At 50.7% G+C, this 22,815-nt stretch overlaps 1 protein-coding gene across 14 annotated transcripts in view; it reads right to left on the bottom strand.

Moving 5' to 3' along the window:
• Positions 1-22,815, bottom strand: part of TNS1 (tensin 1) — a gene marked incomplete at its 5' end in the record, with an annotated part of 224,568 nt that overhangs the window by 71,299 nt on the left and 130,454 nt on the right. For all 14 annotated transcript variants that reach the window (XM_081051649.1, XM_081051645.1, XM_081051641.1 and 11 more), the window contains 12 exons: positions 3,608-3,724; positions 4,847-4,912; positions 8,616-8,745; positions 9,338-9,413; positions 9,637-9,697; positions 10,103-10,215; positions 13,698-13,781; positions 15,374-15,438; positions 16,244-16,366; positions 17,497-17,547; positions 19,724-19,895; positions 21,992-22,038. In XM_081051649.1, the coding sequence (XP_080907775.1) occupies positions 3,608-3,724; positions 4,847-4,912; positions 8,616-8,745; positions 9,338-9,413; positions 9,637-9,697; positions 10,103-10,215; positions 13,698-13,781; positions 15,374-15,438; positions 16,244-16,366; positions 17,497-17,547; positions 19,724-19,895; positions 21,992-22,038 (1,105 nt within the window). The remainder of the gene's footprint in view (positions 1-3,607; positions 3,725-4,846; positions 4,913-8,615; positions 8,746-9,337; positions 9,414-9,636; positions 9,698-10,102; positions 10,216-13,697; positions 13,782-15,373; positions 15,439-16,243; positions 16,367-17,496; positions 17,548-19,723; positions 19,896-21,991; positions 22,039-22,815) is intronic.

Here is a 22,815-nt window from a genome sequence, read left to right on the forward strand (position 1 = left end):
TTTCTCTCCAGTGCCTGGCTCAGTGCCCCCACCGGCCCCTCTGAGTCACCTGATGAGCTCCAGGCAGACAGGCCTAGCCTCTTCTATCCACTCCCCCAGGGAACCTAAAATAGGAGAGGCAGACTGCTTCCAGAAATGGCCTCATCTCACCTTGGACACACTACCCTCTCCCTATTTTGAGAGCCAGCCCCTAGCAGAAGCGTTCCTGAGTGAGCAGCCCCTCGCTCTCGGGATGCAGAGGGAGTGACATCAGGGATGTCTGAGGCCCTGCTGGCACCTGCATTGGGCCAGCCCGATCCCCGACGGCTCCTGAAGCTCCATGCACCACCATCTCTCACGACGAGACGCAGGACCAGAGTGATCCAGTCTGCCCAGGGATGACAGGTGGGGGTCAGAGCAGGCAGACACTCACCCAAGCTCAGCGGGGACCCAGGTATCGCCAGATGCCCAGAATAGGCCCCTGGGGACGTGAGCCAACCCAGAAGGGTTCCTCTGGGAACCCACATCCTCGCTTAACTAGCGAGGCACCCTTGGGCAGGTTACTTAACCGCTCTGTATCCCAGTTCCCCCATTCAGCCATAATAATGATGCTCACTTCAAAGGGTACCTGCAAGCGTTAGATGGGATGGTGACTATCAAGTGGCACATGGCAAAGCCAGAGCTGGTGCCCAAGGCCATGGGGCTTTCTCATTAGCCCTGTCTGTAGACTCCTGAGATGCTCCCCCATGATGTGTCAGAGATTCACGGGCAAACACACAGGCAGCTCTGCCACAGCTGCTAATCCCTCAAGGGTGCTCAAAATGATGTGTAGACTGAATCCCCGTTTTACAGCAGAGTAAACTGAGGCCCCCCCAAAGGACAGCATCTTGTGAAAGGATTTGAACCCAGGTAGTTTGGCTCGAGCGGCCACATTCTTACCCTTTATAGAAAACTGCCTCTCATGACAATTGTTACAGTAACCCAACGGCACGGGTACTATTATTGCCCCAAGTTTGTAGATGAGGAAACTAAGACCACAGCAAGGCTAAATAATCTGACCAAGGGCATGCAGCCACAGAGGGCAGAGCTGGCATTTGGACCCAGGCAGGTACGCCCTAAAGCACACATTGCACTGTAGAGCTTTGGGGTCAGCTGGCCTCTTCTGGTCCAGGAACCGGAGAACAGGCAAGCCACCTTGGGCACCACATCACCCCCCAGGGACCATGCCAGGAAACAGCCAAACTCCCTCCGAGGCTCCAGCTTGAGCCATCTTCTGAGCACCCTGGAGTCTTGGGGCTTAGGCGCTCTTACCCCAGCCAGCACATGGGGAAACTGAGGCACAGAAATTTGTCTACAACTAGGGAGACAGACACAGGCCTCCTGATTCCCTCTCTTGATCAAAGAATTAGCCAAAAGAAAATGTTTTTATCTTTGGGCCCCAGAATCTAGAATGTTCTAGAAGTGCCCCCAGCCAGGAGGAAAAGCAGGATGGGAGTAGTGCTCACTGCTCTTCCCCAGGGCTGGTCCAGACTTGCTTCCCTGTCCCTGGGGGGGATGAAGTCCATTGGCAGCAGAGAGCACAGTGGGACAGGCAGGGTCTGCCCTGATGAACACCTCAGTCACACAACTCCCCACCCAGGCCAAGCCAGAGGGGAGAATGGCAGCTGCCTCCCCTGCCATCCCTGCCCACCCTTCAGGCATAGGGCCAGCTTTTCAGCCTGCAGACAGGAGCCCCTCTGTCCCTACAGGACAAGCTGACCTTTAACTGGCCAAAAGTTCCCACTTGCTCCATCCCCTGCCTTCGGGAGCAGACTGGAGGAGAGAGGAAGGGGACCAGGGGCAGGAGAAGGAGTGCAGAGCCTGCCTCCACCCCCTCCTCCCTCCCTTTCCCTGCCTCTCCCTGTTCTGTCCGCCCCCCTTCCTTTCTTCCCTCACAGCCAACTGTGTCCCAAGCCCTGTCCTTCCCACAGCCATTCCTGCTTCCCCCTTAATTATTTTACCTTTTATTTGCTTGCACTTTACAGTTTACCAAATGTTTTTACAGTCATCATCACATTGAAGCCACACCAGGGAGAGATGGGGAGACATTTAAAATTCCTTCAAATTGCCAAGTGTTCTTGTTAAAACTGCAAACATCCCAGAAGATGAACAATTGGGCTGGCAGCCACTGGTACTCAGGATAACTCATTTCATCCTCCTCCTCAGCCATTCAGCGCAAGCAGATGGGGTTGGGGTGAGGGGAGAGGTGCTTGGGGGGGCAGCCTCTGCAGAGCGAGGAAAGTCTTGGCGGGGTATCTGAGCCCCTGGTGGGGAGGAAGGGCAGGGAACTAGGGTAGGTATGAGCACAAGCCTTCAACTTCGCCATGTTGCATATAAACAAAATGCTCTCAGCAAGCCCTAAATTCAAGCCCAACCACTGCCCTCACCCCACTCCCTCTGAAACCCATCGTTCATTCTGGTGTCTCCAGGGTCAGAGGGAGAATCTTTATGCAAGAAAAAGCCTAAAAGACATTTCAGGGTGGAGTCCACAAATCCAAAACCTTGGAGAGGGAGGCAGGAGGCAGTGTGAGGGGGCCTGGTTCTCCCTAACCCCACTTTGCCAGGGTTCCCTAGACAGCAAAGCCCCATCCCAGAATCAGCTTCATCTGGGAAGAGAAGCCCACAGGCTGGGCATTGGTGTCCTTGAAAGAACACATCCTGGGTCATGGAGGTAAATCAGGAGAGTCTTCTTCGAGGGGGTCTGTTATCCCACCTGAAAACTGATGGGGAGTGGGCCAGTGGTCATGAGAATCCTCCCAATTGCAACATTCTACTGTTCTAGGACCAAATCAGAAAAACAAGCCTGTGGCCAAACCAGAGACAGGACATCTCAAGAGTTCCTGGGCTCCAGGCAAGCTCACTTTCGGAAGCCCCGCCCACGTCCCCATCACACATATTCAAATGAACCACATAAATAAACATAACCTATATATAACTCTCAAGAGTTGAACTGAGTTGCAGTTGACCATCTGACATAATGTTAGGTTTTGGAGCTAAATTAAACATGTATTAATTTCAATTCTGTATCTTTCTTTTCAAATTTTGGAGCCTATCTGTTTGTTTCCAGCTCTCAAATGTTTTCGTTGGCTGTCAATGAAAGCCTGTAGGCCCTAGATGTTGTATCTACATTCCCAGGGCTCTGACCCCAGAGAACTCAGGCAGCGAGCCTAGAGAAATGCAGCAGCGGGTTTAAAAGAAATCAAACAAATGCTGTGTTGGCAGTTCAAGGAGGTACCTCAAGGTCCACTCAAGACCACCTCCTCCAAGTAGCCCTCCCAGGCTACTCCCGCACTCAAGAATCCCTCCCATGCCAAACTCAGAACACTTGTTGTCCATGGGACTCATTTGGCACCAATGGCACACCCTCATCTGGCTGTTTAGCTGCATTTTTTAGCTCTGTCTTCAATATTTAACACATTCGTGTGTGCCTTATCATCTCCCACTGAACTGTGAGCTCTCAGAGGTGTCCTGGACCTTCTCCCTCCCCTTTGAACCCAGTACGGTGTCACAGCCAAACAAGACAGCAGAGGCCCTGTGTGCAGGGGCTGTGCAGTGTACACAGGGGCTGGAAGCCACCGGCCCCACTTACCCTCCATGCCATCATCTCGATGCCCATTGAAGTTGTCATAGGAATCCCAGCGGATGAGAGGGTCCGAGGTGTTGTAGTCCACTGACACACTCGGTCCATTCTCCAGGTGTTCCATGCCTGAAAGGATGAGAAAGGGTGGGAAAACAGTTAGGAGAAAGAAAAAAAAAAGATCAACAGCTGGAAAAACAGAGGAAGCCAACAAAATCCCCCCAGGATGCTCCCTAAGGGACTTCTCATTTTCTTGACCCTGGTGGGGCGGAACCAGTGGCTTCAGTTGGACAGAGAACCCAGGGGTCTGGTTTCTTGCATTCTTGAAAAGGCTCATACTAGGTCATAGGGGTAAACCAGGACAGGGCACTGAAGAATGAAGACCTCCCTAAGAAAATGCCTGGAGACCTTCTGGCTGGGCAACTGTCTTGTTCTCTTCTGCGTCCCAGGGGCCCCTGGGACAGTGCAGAGAGATGAAAGAGTCTGGCCCTGGAGTCAGGGGGAGTGTGGGAGAAAGAGGGATCAGGCCTTGACATTGAGAGGACACAAGGTCATCCCAGACACCCCCCTACTCCCCACTTAACACGCCCTCCACTCCAGGCAGAAATCTGAGGGGAGAGGCAAAATCTCTCCTACACACCCAGAGAAAGCCCAGGATGAAGACAGCACAAGCTACAAGTCAGACCTTCTGGGGTAAGTCATGTTCCTGACCTGACACTCTTTCTTTAATCTATCCAGAGTCCATCTGTCTGTAAGCTAACTTCATCTCCTGCCATTCTGTTCTCAAATAAGATGGAGAACAACTGGTCTCCACATATAACCAGTCTAAAGGCTCAAAGGCTATTATTAAATTGGCCCTCTCATCTTCAGGTTGAATCACCTCAGTTCTCAGAAATACTTATCGTTTATCCAGCACCTTTGAGTGTCCTCTCAGCCACTCCTTCATCATCCATGGCCCTCAGTCTCTGAATATAATAAGATAATGACCTAATGGGACCAGAACAGTTTATCCAACCCAGCGCCTCTCTGTCTGCTTTTTTATTTTTATTATCCAGAGATTAAGCCAGTGGTTCATGTTTAGCTGGGGGTCCACTATGATACCCAGATCCTTTACTGTTGGCCTGCCTTTCAATCACGGGTAACTTGACAAGTACAGAGCAGATCAGTGGGGAAATGGTGAAGGAAGGGTAGGGACAGGCCAGGAAAAAGGGTAGGGAGTGAACGATGCGTGGATTCTAACTTGACTTATACCTTGAATTTTCTCTGGTCCATAAGAGAATACAAATTCCACCTTGCCATATTCTGGAAATCGATCATCTGAAAAAGGAGAATGGAAAACAAAAGTGGGCAATCAATTCCCAGAAAGGACTCCATAAAAAGTTTTATTCTAGAAAAATTTAAAGTGATACACACACACACACACACACACACACGTTGATAATATAGGAAGATACATATATAATGAAATTAAGTCTCTTGCCCTCCCTAGCCCCAGTCCTACTTGCCTGAGGTAATCATGGAACAATTTCTATTTCTTGTTCTCCTAGTGGTTACCTCTAAGACTATAGATGACAGCCACAGTTTTTATGCCACTATTTCTAGCTACCTATGAAGATGAATAATTTGGCTCATTTATACTCCTCCCACCTCCCTTCTTCTTAAATCTGGTATTGTTATGATTATTACTATCGTTCATTCTACGGATTACCTTTGAAACTTTAAATACTATAGTTCAGCCTCTATTTCTTGATCTGTCCACTTTTGATAGTATCCTTTCTGCAGGTAAGTGGAGGAATTTGTGCCTCTCCTTTTCTCCCATCTTTATTGTGTCAGCTATTCCTGTATTTTTCCTTGGTAAGATTGATAACATTTAGAAAATAAAAAATAAAATAAAAAAAATGAGGAGAGTTTAAGAGCCCCCTGGGACAACATCAAGTGTAGCAACACTTGCCTCATAGAGGTACCAGAAGGAAAAGAGAAAACACAAGGGGTTGAGAACTTATTTGAATAAATAATGACTGAAACTTTCCTAACCTGGCAAAGAAAATGACAGACCAGCCCAGGAAGTGCACAGAGTCCTAAACAAGATGAACCCAAACAGGCCCACACTAAGACGCATTCTAATTAAAGTGGCAAAACTTAAAGACAAAGAGGGAATCTTAAAAAGCAGCAAAAGAAAGGCAACTAGTTACTTACAAGGGGGGCTCCCATAAGATTATCAGCTGATTTCTAAATAGAGCCAGATGGGAATGGCACAAAATATTCAAAGTGAGGCAAATCACGGACCTACAACCAAGATTACTCTACCCAGCAAGGCTATCATTTAGAATCAAAGGACAGATAAAGAGCTTCCCAGACAAGGAAAAGCTAAAAGAGTTCATCACCACCAAACCAGTATTATGAGGAACCTTAGAGGGACTTCTTTAAGAAGAAGAAGAAGAAAGATAAAAAATATGAATAATAAAATGCAATAAGTACATATCTATCAACAATTACTTTCAATGTAAATGGATTAAATGCTCCAATCAAAAGATACAGTGGCTGAATGGAAAGGAAAATAAGACCCTCACATATACTGCCTTACAAAAAACTCACTTCAGGTTGAAATACACACACAGATGGAAAGTAAAGGGATGGAAAAAGATATTTTCATGAAAATGTAAACAACAACAACAACAAAAAGCTGGGATAGCAATAGTTATACAGATAAAATAGACGTTAAAACAAAGGCTATAACAAGGGACAAAAAATGATCCAGTAATTCCATTCTGGGTATTTATTCGGGGAAACCCAAAATGCTGCTTCAAGGGGACATGTGAATTCATGTGTTCATTGCAACATTGTTTACAATGGTGGAGATGTGGAGGCAGCCTGGGTGTCTATCGATGGATGAGTGGATAAAGAGGAGGTGGTACATATATACAGTGGAATATTGCTTGGCCATGGAAGGGAATGGGTTCTTGCCATCTGCAGCTGCGTGGATGGACCTGGAGGGTATTGTGCTGAGTGAAATATGTCACACAGAGAAAGACAGATGCAATATGATTTCGCTTATATGTGGAACAAAATTAACACATAAAACAGAAACACACAGAGGACGTTTTGATGGTTGTCAGGTGGGAGAGGAGTTGGGGGTGTAGGCGAAAAAAGGGGAAGGGATTAAGTACAAATTGTTTGTTACAAAGCAGTCATGGGGATGTAGGGTACAGCATAAGGAATATAGTCAATAATATTGTAATAACTATGTGTGGGGTCAGATGGGTACTAGATTTGTTGGGGTGATAGATGGGAGGGATGTTGGGGGGCAGGGTGAAAACGGTGAAGGGATTAAGAAGTACAAATTGGCAGTTACAAAGTAGTCATGGGGATGTAACATAAAGTATAAGGAATATAGTCAATAATATGGCAATAACTGCCACGTGGGTACTAGACTAGTTGGGGGATCAGTTCTTAAATTATATAAATATCTAGCAACTATACTGAACACCTATAACTAATATAAATATAAAATAATACTAAATGTCAACTGTAATTGGAAGGGCAGGGTGGGGCAAGTGAAGGAGAATAAGAGGTCCAAATTTCCAGGCATAAAACAAGTAAGTCACATGGTGATGGAAGGAGAACTGACTCTGGGTGGTAAACACAGTGTGATATATAGATGATGTATTATAGGATTGTACACTTGAAACCTATAATTTTACTAACCATTGTCACCCAATAAGTTTAATTTAAAAAAAAAGAAATTGGATAACAACAACAAAAAAGTCATGTAATGTACAACATAGGGAATACAGACACTAACATTGTGAGAGCATACTACGGTGTTCGATGGTTGCTAGACTTATGGTGGTCACTCTTTAGGTATGTAAATGTTGAATAAGTATGGTGTGCACCCAAAATTAATATAATACTGTATGTTAGCTATATTTTTAATAAAAATCTTTTTAAAAACAGATTGATAGCCTTATTCTGTTCTGTAATTATAATGGCATCTTCTTCTTTTGCCCTCCTGCCTCTAGTCAAGGGAAAGTACATCACAAGTATGTCCTTCTCCTACGCAAGCCAGACAACACTCCGGGGATCGCGTCCCTCCTCCTCCAAGTCTAAGCCCCACTCTCTGCTCTCTGCCTAAGCTCAGTCTGGACACAGATCACCATCCACTGCTTACAGCAAGTGAAGTTACAGCAGGGACAGTGTCCACTCCCTGGGGCACCCATCCCCTGTGTACGTGTGTCCATCACTGCAGGTGTCACTTCATAGTATCATGTTTGTGTGCCTCGTTCTTCCACAAGACTGGGAGCTCCCTGAGGGTAGGGACTCACCTCTTTCTCTTTGTATCCCCAAAGTTTAGCACATGCCTGGCACATATAGACACAGAAGTGATGCTTGGTGGATGGGTGGATAAATGGATGGATGGGTGGGTGGGTGGGTGGGTGGATGGATGGATGGATGGATGGATGGATGGATGGGAGGATGGATGGATGGATGGATGGATGGATGGATGGATGGATGGATGGATGGATGGATGGACGAATGGATGGGAGGATGGATGGATGGATGGATGGATGGATGGATGGATGGATGGATGGATGGATGGGAGGATGGATGGATGGATGGATGGATGGATGGATGGATGGATGGATGGATGGATGGATGGATGAATGGATGGGAGGATGGATGGATGGATGGATGGATGGATGGATGGATGGATGAGAGGATGGATGGATGGATGGATGAGAGGATGGATGGATGGATGGATGGATGGATGGATGGATGGATGGGAGGATAGATGGATGGGAGGATGGATGCATGTGGATATGTCCCAGTCCTGAATGTGATGTAGATAAAGCCTCAAATGGAGAGAGGGAAGAAACAAACAAAGGGGGACACCTCCCTGACTACCTCCCCTCCCCTCAGAAAACCAATGCCCCGTCACTGCTGCATGGCCCCTCCCTTGCTGCTCCCCCACCCTGTGATACAATGACCCTTTGCTGTTGTGCCTCTCCACTCAGTGACTCACCTTGGAAGGCGTCATCAAGGTCCTCCTTCCCAAAGACAACCCCCAGGTCATGGATGGCGCAGGTGTGGAACTGCACACGGAAGATGACGTCTCGGGCTGGGCTCCGGAACTTCTTGTGGTAGCACTTCAGCTGGGTGGGAAAGCGGGCAGAGCTCATCAGGGACCCGAGGGTGCGAAATCAGGTCCCAGGATGTCTCTTTATCAGCTCTAAGGCTGGACCTCCAAGGCTCCCCCAAAACCCAGTGAGTGAGAGGTCACCAACACCAAACAGGATCTCAGAGCTCTCTAGGGAAACTTCCAGAAAAGCAGAGAGTTGGAGGCCCATCTTCTCCTGTGGGGACAAAACTGCCTCCCCCAAATTTCCTGCACACAGGTCAGAATGGAAAAAGTAGGAGTGGATTTAAATGGATAGAGGAAGGGCTGAAGTTAGAATTAAGGGGGTCCTTGTCACCGACAGAAAGCCAGGAGGTAACAGCTCCCACTGAGAAACATTTCCCTGGAGATGTTCCAGAACAAGAGGTAAGCCCATGGGAAGGGATGTCCAACTCAAAGGCAGGAGAACGGACACGGAGAATGGAAGGTCTTGCAGGAGCCCTCAGATCCTATGACCCCCACCAGGAGTGAGGCCTTGTCTAGAGAGGCAGGAGGGGAGCAGGAAGAGAGAAGAAGGACAGAAAAATTAATGGGGAGGAGGGGGCTAGCAACAGAGGGGTGGCACTCACCAAGATGTCTCCCTTCAAGAGCAGCCCAGGCTCGATGGTGATGCAAATGCTTGTCTGGCTGTCTCCTTGGACGTTGCTGTGGGGGAGGGTGGGCAGAGGGATAGAAGGCCACTGAAGGGGGCGGCAACATGCCTTCTCCCTGCTGCCCCTCTGCCAGCAGACTACTGGGAAACCTCACTGACTTCATCCCTCAGCCTCTCCTAGAAGAGGTTCTAGGCAGCCCCACCCCATGCCCCTGCCTCTGGTCCTCCGCCTTGGAGTTCCAGCATCCGGGCCTCTCCTTCCCAGGGAAGACTTACTAGATGCCAGACGTGTAAACAGGTTGCATGGCCTGGTAGATCCGGAGAAATGGGCGACACCCTGTAAGGGAAGCGTGGTGTTGGCTAAGACAGCAGGAACAGTGGGAGGAGGAAAGGGAAGAGGAGAGAGTGAAGGAAGTGGGGGAGAAAGGAAGGAAGGGGAAGTAAAAAAGAGACAGAGGAAAAGAGGAAGGAGAAATGAAAAGAGAAAGAGGAAGAAACACTAGCTTTTCATTTGAAAGGCATTAAGTTTACAAAAACATTGCCACATCTAAGATCAGCTGCCAGCAGGCACTGCAAGTATCAAACCCATTTTACAAATGAGTAGACTGGGGCTAAAGAAAGCTCAGGAAGTGGTGCCGTTGGGACTCTAATCCAAGCCCACATTTTTACCCACCACGGCTGCTTCTTGTGAGAAGGAGATGGAAGACAGAAGGGGAGGGAAGCCCAGGGCTAGGGCCCATACCTCCTTTAGACTCGAAGTTGGGGATGCCATGCATGATCACATGGTGCAGAAACAAGGGCTTGTTGTTCATTTTGATGGTGCCAGAGAGCAGGCCGCTGAAGTAATGCACGTACCTGGAACAGGGACAAGGGTGGCATCAACAGGGAGGCCTGCCCTGGAGCCATCCCATGTTCTTTTCTCCCAGAACATCGCCCTAGGTCGCCCCGCCTAGCCCCCCACCCCCACCCCCAGGCCTCCGAGTGGCTGGGGCCTCCAGCCCAGCACAGTCTTCCCGTGCAGCCTGGAGCCCCAGGTAGGGAGAGCACGTCACTTCTAGACCTGGAGCGGGATCAAGGCAAAACTCCCATTTGGTGTTCTCTAGCGCGCCCTGGTGGTCAACATGAGCATCTCCTTCGTGCTTCACTCCAAGCCCAGGAATCTCCTCCTGCTGGACCAAAATTCCTCCCACACATCCCTGACAGGCATCATTTAGCTCTTCACTACTACACTACACAAGGCAGGCTGATCAACCATCAAACAACTCTGACCTCCTAACACCAAGCTCCAACCAAGCTGACATTTATACTTGCAGGCCTGCACAGCCCCACCAACCACATGACGCTCCAGAAAATAATGAGAGTATAATTACAGTCCTTCCCTTTTCAATATCACACGGAAGTGTATGAAAGTCCCTCTACATCATTTCACTTGGTGTTGGAAGATAGCTAACTTCTACTAAGTATCCTATCTCAAGGGTCAACATTCCCCAATTCTTTTCAAAAAGATCTTGTTGGAAGAATGGAAGGATTAACCTAGCACCACTCCTTCTAAATGGAGCGGAAAAATTAGGTCCAGAAAGGGTTGTTAGCTTCTCAAAGATACACAGCAAGAACACACAAAGTTAGGAGTGGGTGGTGAGAGACGGAAAACGTCTGATTCCAAGGTATCTGCCAGAACAAGAGGCCAATCCTTCTGACATTGGCTGGTGCTTCCTCCTTTTCTGACTGGCCAGAGGACACCAAGCTGGGTTCGCTGAGCCAATCAGAAAGCATCCGAGACTCTGAGGGAACCAATAGAGGCTCTTTGAGGTGTAAAACCACAACCCACATGACCATGATAATAGTTCCCTACTGTACATTAGCTCCTTGGCCTATCTCCAGGCCTGTGGGCCTCTGTCCCTGAGCTGGGGTGGGGACACCTCGGACAACCCACGCAAGATAATCTGATGGGCAACGCCAGCTTCTATTCAGGCCCCTGCCCAGCCCCCAGCCCCATTACTCAAACCGGAAACCTAGAATGGCAGGTTCCTATCAGAACTCTTAATCATGCCAACAGGATGTGTCTGTGTGCTGGGGACAATGAGTCCGGGGGTGTGGTGACAATGAATGGAGGAGCTGCCGGCCAAGCCCCTCCCTCCCTCTCTCCCTGCCCTCTTCTCCTCCAACTGCCCCATTCCTTATAAGCAACACTGACAAGAAGACAGGAAAGTGGCCACAAATGTAAGGTACACCCAACCGTTGCACTTTCACATTTAGGCACAAACAGAATTACGCACCATAAGCAGACAAGCGTGCAGATATGAGCTGCAAGGCAGACATAGATAGTGTACACACACACACACCGAGCACTGTGGAATCCCTAAGTAATTCTATTCCTGAGAGGTAGCACTGATCCCCATTCTCAGGTTTTCAGCCTCAGAGAAGTGACTGCTCTGCCCACTCTCTCCAAGATACATTGTGCCATCATAACATCACGCTCCTCTATTTGTATCCCTTATCCTTCAAGGTCAAGGGCCAGACTTATGCCCAAGGCCACCAGCCAACCATGGAAGCCAGGGACTGAGGAGCAGGTAATTGAGTGATAGTTCTTCCCTCCCGGAGACTTCTTCCTAGGAAAGCTTTCATTGATCCACAGCTGCTGTGGCTGGCAGCCTAGCCAGAATTTTCTGCACATAAAGACATCCGGTTTCTGATCCAGCTGACCCAGCAGCTGGCTACCAGCTGTCTTGTGCTGAATGTAAGGCACTGGGTTACCTGAGGACTCACTCAATTATACCAGGGCTTCCCGCCACAATGGCGGAAACAGTCCCCAGTGCTGCCAGCACATTTCTAGCTAGGCAAGAAAGGTAGGAATAAGGGGCTGTGATTTGGGGACCACCCTCATGCCCCCAGCATAGAGAGCCTGGAAAGCCTCAGGACTTGCAGCTAGGGGTCCTGCTTGCCTAGTGTTCCAAGGGGCTAAAAACCTCAATGGGACACAGTGGCCTCCAAGCCTGTAAACTTGCTCTCCCCTTTGCCTATACCCTCTACCTCTCACTATCTGAAATGACCTTGATGGCTTGTTTCCACAGGTGTCCTCCAGCAGAAGGTAAGCCCCCTGAGACCCTGCCTGAGAGATTCAGCACATAGTCCCAGCGCATAGCCCAGTGTGACAATCACAGAAAGGTGTGGCAGGCCCACCGCTCCAGCCACACAGGCGGCTGGGCCCAAGTCCCACTCTCAAGTTCTCCACTCCGGGCCTGGATGTCGACCATTCTGGCTCCCACTTATCTGCAGCCACCCAAGGCCCACCTGGTCCTGATAGTACCTATGCCTTTCTGTGGATCAGACATCACTAAACAGCATGAAACCCACAGAGCCAAAACCAGGGGCAGCCCTCAGGACGGTGGATGACACAACCGGGGGCACTACCCTGGCCCAAGTTAAAGGCCCGCGAGTACATTCTAGCTCTGCCACTGCTTGCCGTGGACCTGGCCATGGGACTGCCCTCCCTAGGCTCGGGCTTCTCTCCTGTACAGTGAGGGTGCCCTGGATCGTCCTGTGGTAGCTCGTCATTATTCAGCCTTGGGCTCACATTCATCTCCTCTGAGACGTAGTCCCTGACCACCAGGATTAAAATAGCCCCACACCTCTCCCATCAGCTGTCATCTCTGCAGCACTCTTCTTTCTTTCCTAGTACTAATCACTACTTGAAATTGTCTTGTTTGTATATTTACTTGTATAATGTCCACTCTTCTCAATAGAATATCAGCTCTCTAAGCGCAAAGGACTTTGTCCTATTCAACTAGATAGCACCAGTGCTTGGCACACAGCAGAATGCCTAAAAGTTGCCAAATGAATGAATGAGTGTGTCCATGCCCTGCTTCCTGCCTGGGCTGCTGTGGACGCCGACGAGACCACGTGGTTGAGAGTTCTCAGTACAATTTTTAATGCTCTCCCAGCAGAAGGTGACTTCTATTGAGAGTGTCTGTGATCGCCCCAGGGCAGGCAGCAGTGACATCAGCCTCCAAACACTGACGCGGTCCAGCTGCCATGACCAAGAATGGTACTGTCTCCTCATACAAGCTGCCTTCTTACACCGAGACCAATGTGTCCCTCACTGCTCTCCAGCACCAGCCTCAGGAGCCAACTGCCCTTCCCACCTGTGGGCACATACAGCTGCTCATGTGCTCATGTCCCTGAGCTCACACCCCTCCGGCTGGCACCTGAACATGCATACTTGGTACATCCCCACCTAGGCCCGCTGTTCCATCCCCCATGGGTACACAAGGCTAGTCCCCACGCACAGTGAGCACACACACCACGTATGCACTGGGCTGTGAGCCCAAGAAACCCACCTTCTCTGGGATGGCTGGCCAATGGGCACAATCTTATCCTCATAGAACCGCTTCATGGCAAATCGGTCCAGGGCCTGGTCAGCACTGGGGAGAAGACAAGTGGTCAGAGGAGTCAACTCCCAAAACCAAGAGCCCCTTTGCCACCCCCAACCCCCACCCCAGCTTCTCCAGACCTGCAGAGTTATCCAGCCAACCTGTGCTGTGAAGCTCTCAAGAAAAGAGGGCCCCAGCATCTCTTCATCCTGTGTGCTGCAGTGCTCAGCATGGGAGCTTTGGAGCCAGCCCTAGTTTACCTCTTAGTTACTAGCCCTGCATCTTGGGGCAGCTTCCTGAATCTTTCTGAACCTGATTCTCCTTTTGTGAAAATGAGGGGGATAATTGCTTTCCTCGAAGTTTGTTCTGGTGTTCAAGTGAGATAACATCTATACAGAGCTTGACACACGTAGGCACATAGAAGGTGCACCGCAAGTGCTCACCGTTAAGCAAAGATTAGGGAGGGCTGGGTTTCTTCAAGTCCAAAAAAGTGCTGTCCTGCGGACTAAGCCCTCCACAGAACATTCTACCTATCTTCAAAGAGCACTCAGAGAAATCATTTTAAAACGAAGACAAAAATCACAGAGCTCCCCGCTTCTTGACCCTGCAACAACTTCCCATCACTCTTAGAATAAACCCCAAAGTCCTTCTTAAGGCCTCCAAGGCCCCCAGGCTCTGCCCCCTTCCAGCTTCACCTCCTACTGCTCGTCCCCACACTCACTCAGCTCCAAACATGCCAGCCCCTCACAGGGCCTTCCCACCCCAGGCCTTCATCCTTCTTTCTCACTATGCCTGGACAGTTCCTTCCCCAGACTTCATATGACTCCGCCTTTCCTACGCTTTTCCTTAATTGGGTCTCTGCTCAAATATGGCCTCCTCCAGAGGCCTCCTCTGACCACCTACCACCCCCTCCCACTGTCTTGCTCTAGTATCCATTCTTTCGCGGAACTTACCACCTGCCATTACTGATGTACCTGTTTACTTAGTTAACATCCATGAGGACAGGGGCCTGGCTTTGCCCACTGCTAGTCCCAGCACCTAGAACAGCCCCTGGCACAGTAGCTGTTCAATAACCATTGTCAAATGAATAAACCAATAAATGGATAAATTCCTCTGCCTCTCTCCAAAATGGGATCAGAATGGGACTCATCCACTGCTTGTTTCCTAGTCTTGCTCCAAAACACCTAAGCGGCAAGAGGACCCGACTGGCCAGAGACAGGGGGATAGATGAGAGAATGTCTAGATGGTTCTGCTGGACCCAGATCTGGTCCAACATTTCTTTCTGACTCCCTCCCTGCTCACCCAGGGAAGCAGAAGGCAGTTTAATAAAGAAAAGTGGCCCCCAGAAGTTGGCTGTATGGGGTGTCTGTGGATGGGCCGGCTTCCCAAGGCTGTCCCATCCAGACCCTACAATGGGATGGACTCTCTTCTCTCCTGCCCTCTGCCACAGGCTCCTGCCTCTGCGCTCTGGACAGGCACCTTCTTTTTAATGTGGGCTCCTTGACCCCACCTTGACCCCAGCACCTATTACCCACTGTGTCTTTAGCCTCCTGTCCCAAGGAAGGGAGAGGAAACCGGTGGGTGGTGGCAGGGGGTTCCTACTGTCAATATTCAGAGAATGGGAGGTTCAGGGGCCCTCTTACCTGGCCGAAATGTTGCTGTAGTGCATGTAAGCTGCGATGACAACACCTATCCTGCCTCGGTTTCCCTGAAAGAGCCCAAAACACAAAAGCCTTTATTTCTAAGGCCAGCCTACTGCTCCAGGGCCCATCCAGAAGCCTTGGAGGAAAGGGGGAAAGAGGTAGGAAAGAGGGGTATGATCCTAAGGGAGAACAGGACGAGGTAGGGGGATGTAGGAGAGGGAAGAGGATGGGGGCTGAGTCTCAAAGAGAAAAAACACAGCTGGTCATCCACTATATTTTAGACACCCATAAGCTGGTAACCCCCACTTCTTGGGGGCAGCCCCTGGGACAGAATCAATCATCCACTAGAAAAGAGAACACACACACATAGAGTTGCACACTCACACAATCCAATGATGGAGGCAGGTGTATATACACTCATTTAAGGATACATTCGTGCAGACACACATACACACAGACAGACACACACCGACACAGACACACACCCACACAGACACACACAGAGACACACACAGACACACACAGACACACACACAGACACACACAGACACACACACAGACATGCACAGACACACATACAGACACACACACAGACACACACCCATACACAGACACACACACACACAGAAACACCCAGACACAGACACACACACCCACAGACACACACACATAGACACACACACAGACAGACACACACACACATACACACACAGATACACAGAGACACACATACAGACACACACAGACACAGACAGACACACACAGAGACACACACCACAGACACACACACACCCACAGACACACACACACCCACAGACACACACACAGACACACACACACACACACGCACCCTGCAGCCCCCGCTCTGACCTTGTTGTGCAGAACGACCACGTTGTGGGGGTCTGCGTTGAGCCAAGTGTCCATGGCCTTGCAGACACTGCAGATCTTCTCCAGGGCTGGGGTGTGGAGGTCGGGCCAGCCAAATTCCAGTACCTGCAGCCCAAGGCAGGAGTATGAAGTGGGAGAAGCCCAGACAGTCAGCCAGGGACGGCAGAGTCAGCACACACCCCAGCGGCCGGGCCTTAGCTCCTGCCCGGACCATCAGCCCAGCTGGGAGGTGGGGTGTGGAGGCAAAGGACACTGACCAGGACCAAAGACCTGGGCCTGCGTCTTGGCTCTGCCACTATCTCACTGTGGGCCTCAGACCAGACATGGCCCTTCTCCTAGTCTCATTTCTCATGCGTGCATAAAACAAAAGCTTGGAGATTATGACCCAAGGTCCCTTCCACATGACTCTGACCTCAGAACATGCTGGGGCCCCCCACACTGCCCTCAAGCTCTCTTCCCACAGACACCCCCAAGGCCTGCTCGGGGCAAAAGAGGACAGAGCGAATGTCTCCTGGCTGTTTGTGGCTCTTTTCCAGACCCTGGATACACACATCATTGCTTTTTCAGGCCAGCTCAGAGAAGCATGAAGGGGACAGAGGACAGATCTGAACAGCAGTCTTTGGGTGCCTCAAAACTTTTATAAACTCACAGAACTTTACACTAAAAGAGAACTGCTGCTTGGAAGGGCCCAGCGGGCACATCTAATCCAGCCGATCCACTTTCAGAGGCGCAAACTGAGCCCAGAGAAATCTGTCGACTGCCCAGGGTCACAAAGTGTCAGACACCAAAATCCAAAAGCTGGGAGCAGATATCTGTGCAAAGCCCCGCACACAGCCACCAGGCAAGCAGGTGAAAGCTGGCACTAAGAAAGTCTACGTCAGCTATTCTATGCCACTTGAAATCCAAAATATCTTTCAATAAAAGTAAAAATCTCACAGCTCCAGCCTCACCCCAGAGATTCTACGTTCTCCCCAGGGCAGGATGGACCTAGGTGGAAACCACTGTATCATTAAGCTTTGTTTTCTGTAATTTGTATTATGGAAACGATTAATATATTCTTTTTCCATTTTCCAAATAGAAGATGGCACTGTCACTTTAAATAGGCTTTGCCAACTATCACAGCACGTTCCCCCAAGATTCTAACATGGGAACTGTGGGGAGAGGAAGCCTAGCTCTCTGTTCTCCTTCTCTCCCAAGGGGGTAGAAGCCCTTACCCCCACCGGATATACACTCACCTTGGTGTGGAGCTTCGTGATGTCAGGCCTCCGCTCAGAGAGGTTGAAAAGCTAGGAGGAGGAACAGGAAGAGATCGTGAGAAGGCTCATGTGTTTCCTCTCTTCCCTGCTGGAAATTCTACCCACACGTGAGCATACGTGGGATCCCATCAAACACACGCATTGACCAACAGAAACTCAACTATAGGTTCTCAGGATAAAGAGGGGGAGAGAGAGAAGTATAGACCCTCAGCCACTCCCCTCAGGGAGCGGACATCCTGAACTGAAGATGAGAAGAGAATGGAACCTGTCTCGGGTCCCACATGCCACCCCCGAGGTGGGTATCTCCCCACACTGAATGCAACCCGGTGATGTGAAATGCTAAGTATTTGGTCATCTCTGGTTTCCATTCCACATGCTGACTTTAGAACCTCACCCCATGAAGACGCAATGACTCTGGGATCGCACACCCTCCATCAGAGGGTACAAACCGTCCTGGGCGGGCACAATCAGACCCTCAACACCCCTCTCCCAGTAGATGCACTCCAACACCTATTCACATCCCATGAGAATCGCCCAATCTCTGGACTTCCTGTCTCCATATCTACCTCACTACCCAGGAAACTCAAAGACTGCTGCATTGACTCCTGAGGAGAAAAGAAGACCCCATGACCTGGAATGGGCAGGATGGAGGGAGGGTGGCATAGCACAGAGACCCATGAAATCCTGGACCCCTGAAATCAGGAAGGACCTTAGGTGGCTTCTAGTCCACTCTTGGGCTGCATAATGCAACACAGCTTATTACATTAACAACAGCTACCATTGGAGTGTCCACACCTACCAGCCCGTGCTAAGGACTTTAGATCTACTAGCTGCCTTAATTATCTCAACAACTACAAGAGATGGGTAGTGTTATTCGACCCATTTTACAGATGGGGAACCTAAGGCTTAGTGAGGCTAAATGGCCAAGATCAGATAGTTAGTAAGAGCAGAGCCAACATTTGAACTCAGGACTTTCTGATGTTTAAAGCCAGTTTCTTAACAATGCCCGACATAATTGATGGATGGGCCTCTTGTAGTGGGTTGAATAGTGTCCCACAAAAATTCACTTTCACCCGGAACTTCAGAATGTGACCTTATTTGGCAATAGGGCCTTTGCTGATGTAAGTAGTTAAAGATCTGGAGATGAGATCATCCTGGATTTAGGGTGGGTCCTAAATCCAATGACTGGTGTCCTTATAAGAAGATGAGAGGACACACAGATAGTCACAGGAAAGAAGGAAGGCCATGTGATGATGGAGGCAGAGAGTGGAGCAATGCAGCTATGAACCAAGGGTCGCCAAGAATGCCGGGAGACACTGGAAGATAGGAGGAGGCAAGGCGGGGTGCTCTTGTGTAGGAGTCAAAGGAAGCACAGTCTTGCTGACACCTTGATTTGGACTTCTAGCCTCTAGAACTGTGAAAAAATAAATTGTCACTGTAAGCCACCTAGTTTGTGGGAATTTGTTACAACAGCCCTAGGGACCAAATACGGCCTCCCACGGCCACCTCTGCTCAAACACTCCAGGGCAGCCCCTCAAGGTTACACAATCTGGTCCATGGGTCCAGCGCACATGCACCTCCCTGTAAAGTGGGCCTGAGACCTCAGCTGGGGCCAGGAGCAGTCCAGTCTCCAGGCCAGCTTTTCTGACATTAGAGGAGACCACCAGCGGCCACCTCGTCCACATTTGTTAGGTGATTCTCCTGGGCCAGGTATGACCCCAGGATCAGCAACACAAGGTCCCTTAAGATGCACTCTATCACACTTCTCCGAGGTGCCAACGGTGTGCCCACTCTGCCACTTCCTTACACTGTGACCTTAGGCAAACACCCCACACCTCTCTGTGCTCTAACAAAACCTGCTTTCTAAGGCTGTGCTGAAGGTTCAATATGTGGAAAGCAGTTGGAACAGGGCCTGGCTTGTAGCAAATGCTCAATCACATGAGCTCTTATTGTTCTTCTCTCCTCCTGGTCAGCACACTCACATGCAAACACACACAGACACACCACTTGGTTCCAGATGCTGCGTTCTAGCTACAGATACTCCTTATAGCAGAGTCAGGCCGTGAGAGAGGCCAGGGCCAACGGCAGATGACAGCAGAGCGAGGGAGAGTTGGCCCAGGGTGAGTGGGCAGGGAGGCCAGCAGCGATTTGGCAAACAGAAAGGGCAGAGGGGCACTGGGCAAGCAGACGAGAGGCCAGTCCTCACCAGATAGTTCCCTCCATGTTTGGACTTGAGCATCTGGGCCACCTCGCGGAGGTTGTTTCGGAAGTTCTCCTCGTTAGCTGTGCTGGGGAAAGACACGGCGATGATCCGCTCCGTGACATATACCAGGTCCAGCTCACAGCTGTCCTCCATGCTCCGGCTCACACTCATGTTTCTGGGGAGACAGGCAGAGAAGGGGTTCTGGATCAGAACCCAGCGCCTGCAGGGCGAGGTCCGGATATCTGCACCCCCTGCACACTGTACGTGGCCCTCATATCCAACCCAGGGGGCTCGGCTGCTCCCTGACCTAGAGCCAAGACCAGAGTCTCCCCGTGGCAAAGCCTGAGCAGCCACCAAGGCCAGCCAGAAGAGAGCTGGGCAGGGGTTGGCAGGGATCTCGGGCCACGTCAGAACCAAAGAGTGATGACACCAATCCTAGGTTGCCATCAATCCTGTTGGCACTGCCTTCACCCTCGATCCCCGAAGTCAGAGCCAGGGCCAGAACCGGCCAGGAATCCCGGATCCTGCTCTGCCTTCCCACACACTGTGGCCACCTGGTCTGGCAAAAGTCTCTCAAAGGATCCAGGGACGGCTCCGGAAGAGGAAGGAAAGCCTGGGCTGGGTGCTCTCCAGCCTCCTGGAGCTGAGCCTTCTGCTGCCCTCCCTGCTCTTGAGCTGTGGAGTGGGCGGGGAGGCCTCTAGGGGGAAGGGGCAGCTCAGGTGACTCGCTCACCTGGACTCCAGGTAAACCAGACCACAGCGCACATTCCAGCCCTCCCCGGAGGCAGGCCGGAGGCAGGCCGACTCCTGCCCTTTGTTCCCTGGCTCTCTCCCCATCTCACAGCTCCCACCGCTGCCAGATCGGCTTTGTGGCCGTGGCCTCCCCTATTTCTAAGGGCCCAGGAAGCAGAGGGCGCAGAGCTTTTGATGCTGCTGCGGTGGCAGGTGGCCCCTAGACAACCCAGCGCCATCTGAGCTCCTCCGAGAGATGGGGAGCCCCCAGGACTGGGCACTGGATGAGAGGAGGCAGAGGCTCAATGTTGACACCTCAGCCCGATTCTCTTCCAGGGGGAGGGTCCAGGGTGCCCACTGGAATATTGATGGGAAGGGCAAATGGATCTTCAGACAATGAAATTCCATTCGGAAGCCCACCTGTAGCTTCAAGGGGACCTCACAAGCTCCTCACCCCCACACTTCCTTACCCCATCACCAGCTCACCCTCTCTATCCAAGGTGGGCAACACTCATATTCCATTTTGATAACCTTTCACATAGCAGGATAACGTTGAGACTGAAGGAGCAGAGAGAGGAATACCACTGGGGTATTTCAAAGCGATAGAGCGGCACTGGGGAGGGGAGCCCAGGACGCCGAGAAGTGGGGCAGAATCCACATCCCCACCAGAGTTAACTCTGAGCCCAAGTGTGCAGATGGGGTTTAAAGATGGGGGTGCCAGGGGTGACATGAGTCTTCTCCATGGTGGTAATGGCAGGGCCAGCTGCAGCAAGAGCACACACAAATTTGACCTCTGAGCCCCAGCCAAGCCTCATCCCTAAGATAAGCTTCTCTCTGCAGCTTTGGAGGTGGGGCTCCTGCCTCAGGCCACTGCCTATGCCATGCAGAACAGCGCCACCACCCAGACACTCTCAGCACTGCACTCTGGACCCACCCATCCCAAGGTGGTTCTCGGCTGTAGGGGGAGGAGAGGATCTTCCCAAAGGACCACTCAGATCTGTGGTCAGCTGGCAGCTGGGCCCCAATCTGCCAGGGGCTTCATCCACACACCAGGCCTTCTCTGCCTGGGGCCCATCTTCCTGGAGCCAGATTCTCACTCATCTCAGGAGCCTCAAGGGTGAAGGTGAGGCAGAGAGGGAAGGGCCGAAGCCAGAGAACCAGGGAAGCTGGATGCAGGGAAAAGAGTGTCTGTATCACAAGGCACTGAGTCTCCTGTTGTGACCTTTAACGTCACCTCTCAGGCTCAGCTTCTTTATCTGCCAACTAGGAATCAAATACTTACCTTGCAGGGTTATTACAAAGAGTAGATGAGAAAAGAATACAGATCAAGGCTGGCTTCTAGGTAGAACTCAAAACATCACCCTTTCCAAGGGACATCTACCTGCACCCTCTCACTGTGGCTTTCCCGTCTGCCCATTCTCCCTACCACTTGCTTTATGACTTGGGTCTCAGACATCCAAAGGCATGACTTACGGGGTACACCCACAGTGACCTCACTGCCAATGACCCTACCCCTTGCCCCCCATAAACCAGGCATACCTGGGCTTAGGATGGGACTGGACACTCGCGGTGACTCTGGTGGAGCCCTGGGAAAGAGAGAAGAGTAGCAACATTATGGAGGAGACAAGCAGAGAGCTGTCCATGGGTACAGTCAGGCCCGTGGGCAAACACAGATAGTCTTCTCCCTTCTCTGCCAACATTCCAGCCCAGGCACCCTAACAGCCCAGCAACAAAGCAACCCAAAGCCAAAAGCAGTCGATGCCAACTCCACATGAGTGGGCCAGCGTGTGCGCGAGCCCCCAAAGAGACAGACTGTCCTTCCCCCAGCAAGGAAGAAATCCTAAATGCTGAGAATTGCACCACGCCTGGGCTAGTGCCATCTGCACTGAGTACACACTCAATAAAACAGTTACTAAACTGACGGAAACCCATTTCATCTTGATTCACTGGCCGTCATCATAGTAACCCTGAGAGGAAAATATAGCCTGCAAGCATGGAAGAAGGAAAGGTGAGTGATGGTACCCCTCTGTCCGACTCTAAACCTTCCTCCTCCTCTCCTTGAAAGCAGCAACACCGAGTCATTCAATCAAAAGTTTAGAGACGACAGCAGCCAGGCAAAACGTGTACCAACCGAGAGCAGAGTGAGGCAGCAAGTCATGCTCCCACCACCCATGGTCTGTTACCCTCTCGCCACTCCCATTTCCAGGGTTGTCTACTTGCACAAAACTAGGCAAATGGACCCATGTTGTTGACCAAAACATCCCAGGGCACCTGATGGTACAGTGACCAAAGTGTAGGGTCAGAGTCCCACAGCCCCCTGTCGGGCAGCCTGGCATTACTTAACGAGTCTGAGCCTCTGTAAT

This window comes from Rhinolophus hipposideros, assembly GCF_964194185.1.
Source record: "Rhinolophus hipposideros genome assembly, chromosome: 6".
Classification (NCBI taxonomy): domain Eukaryota; kingdom Metazoa; phylum Chordata; class Mammalia; order Chiroptera; family Rhinolophidae; genus Rhinolophus; species Rhinolophus hipposideros.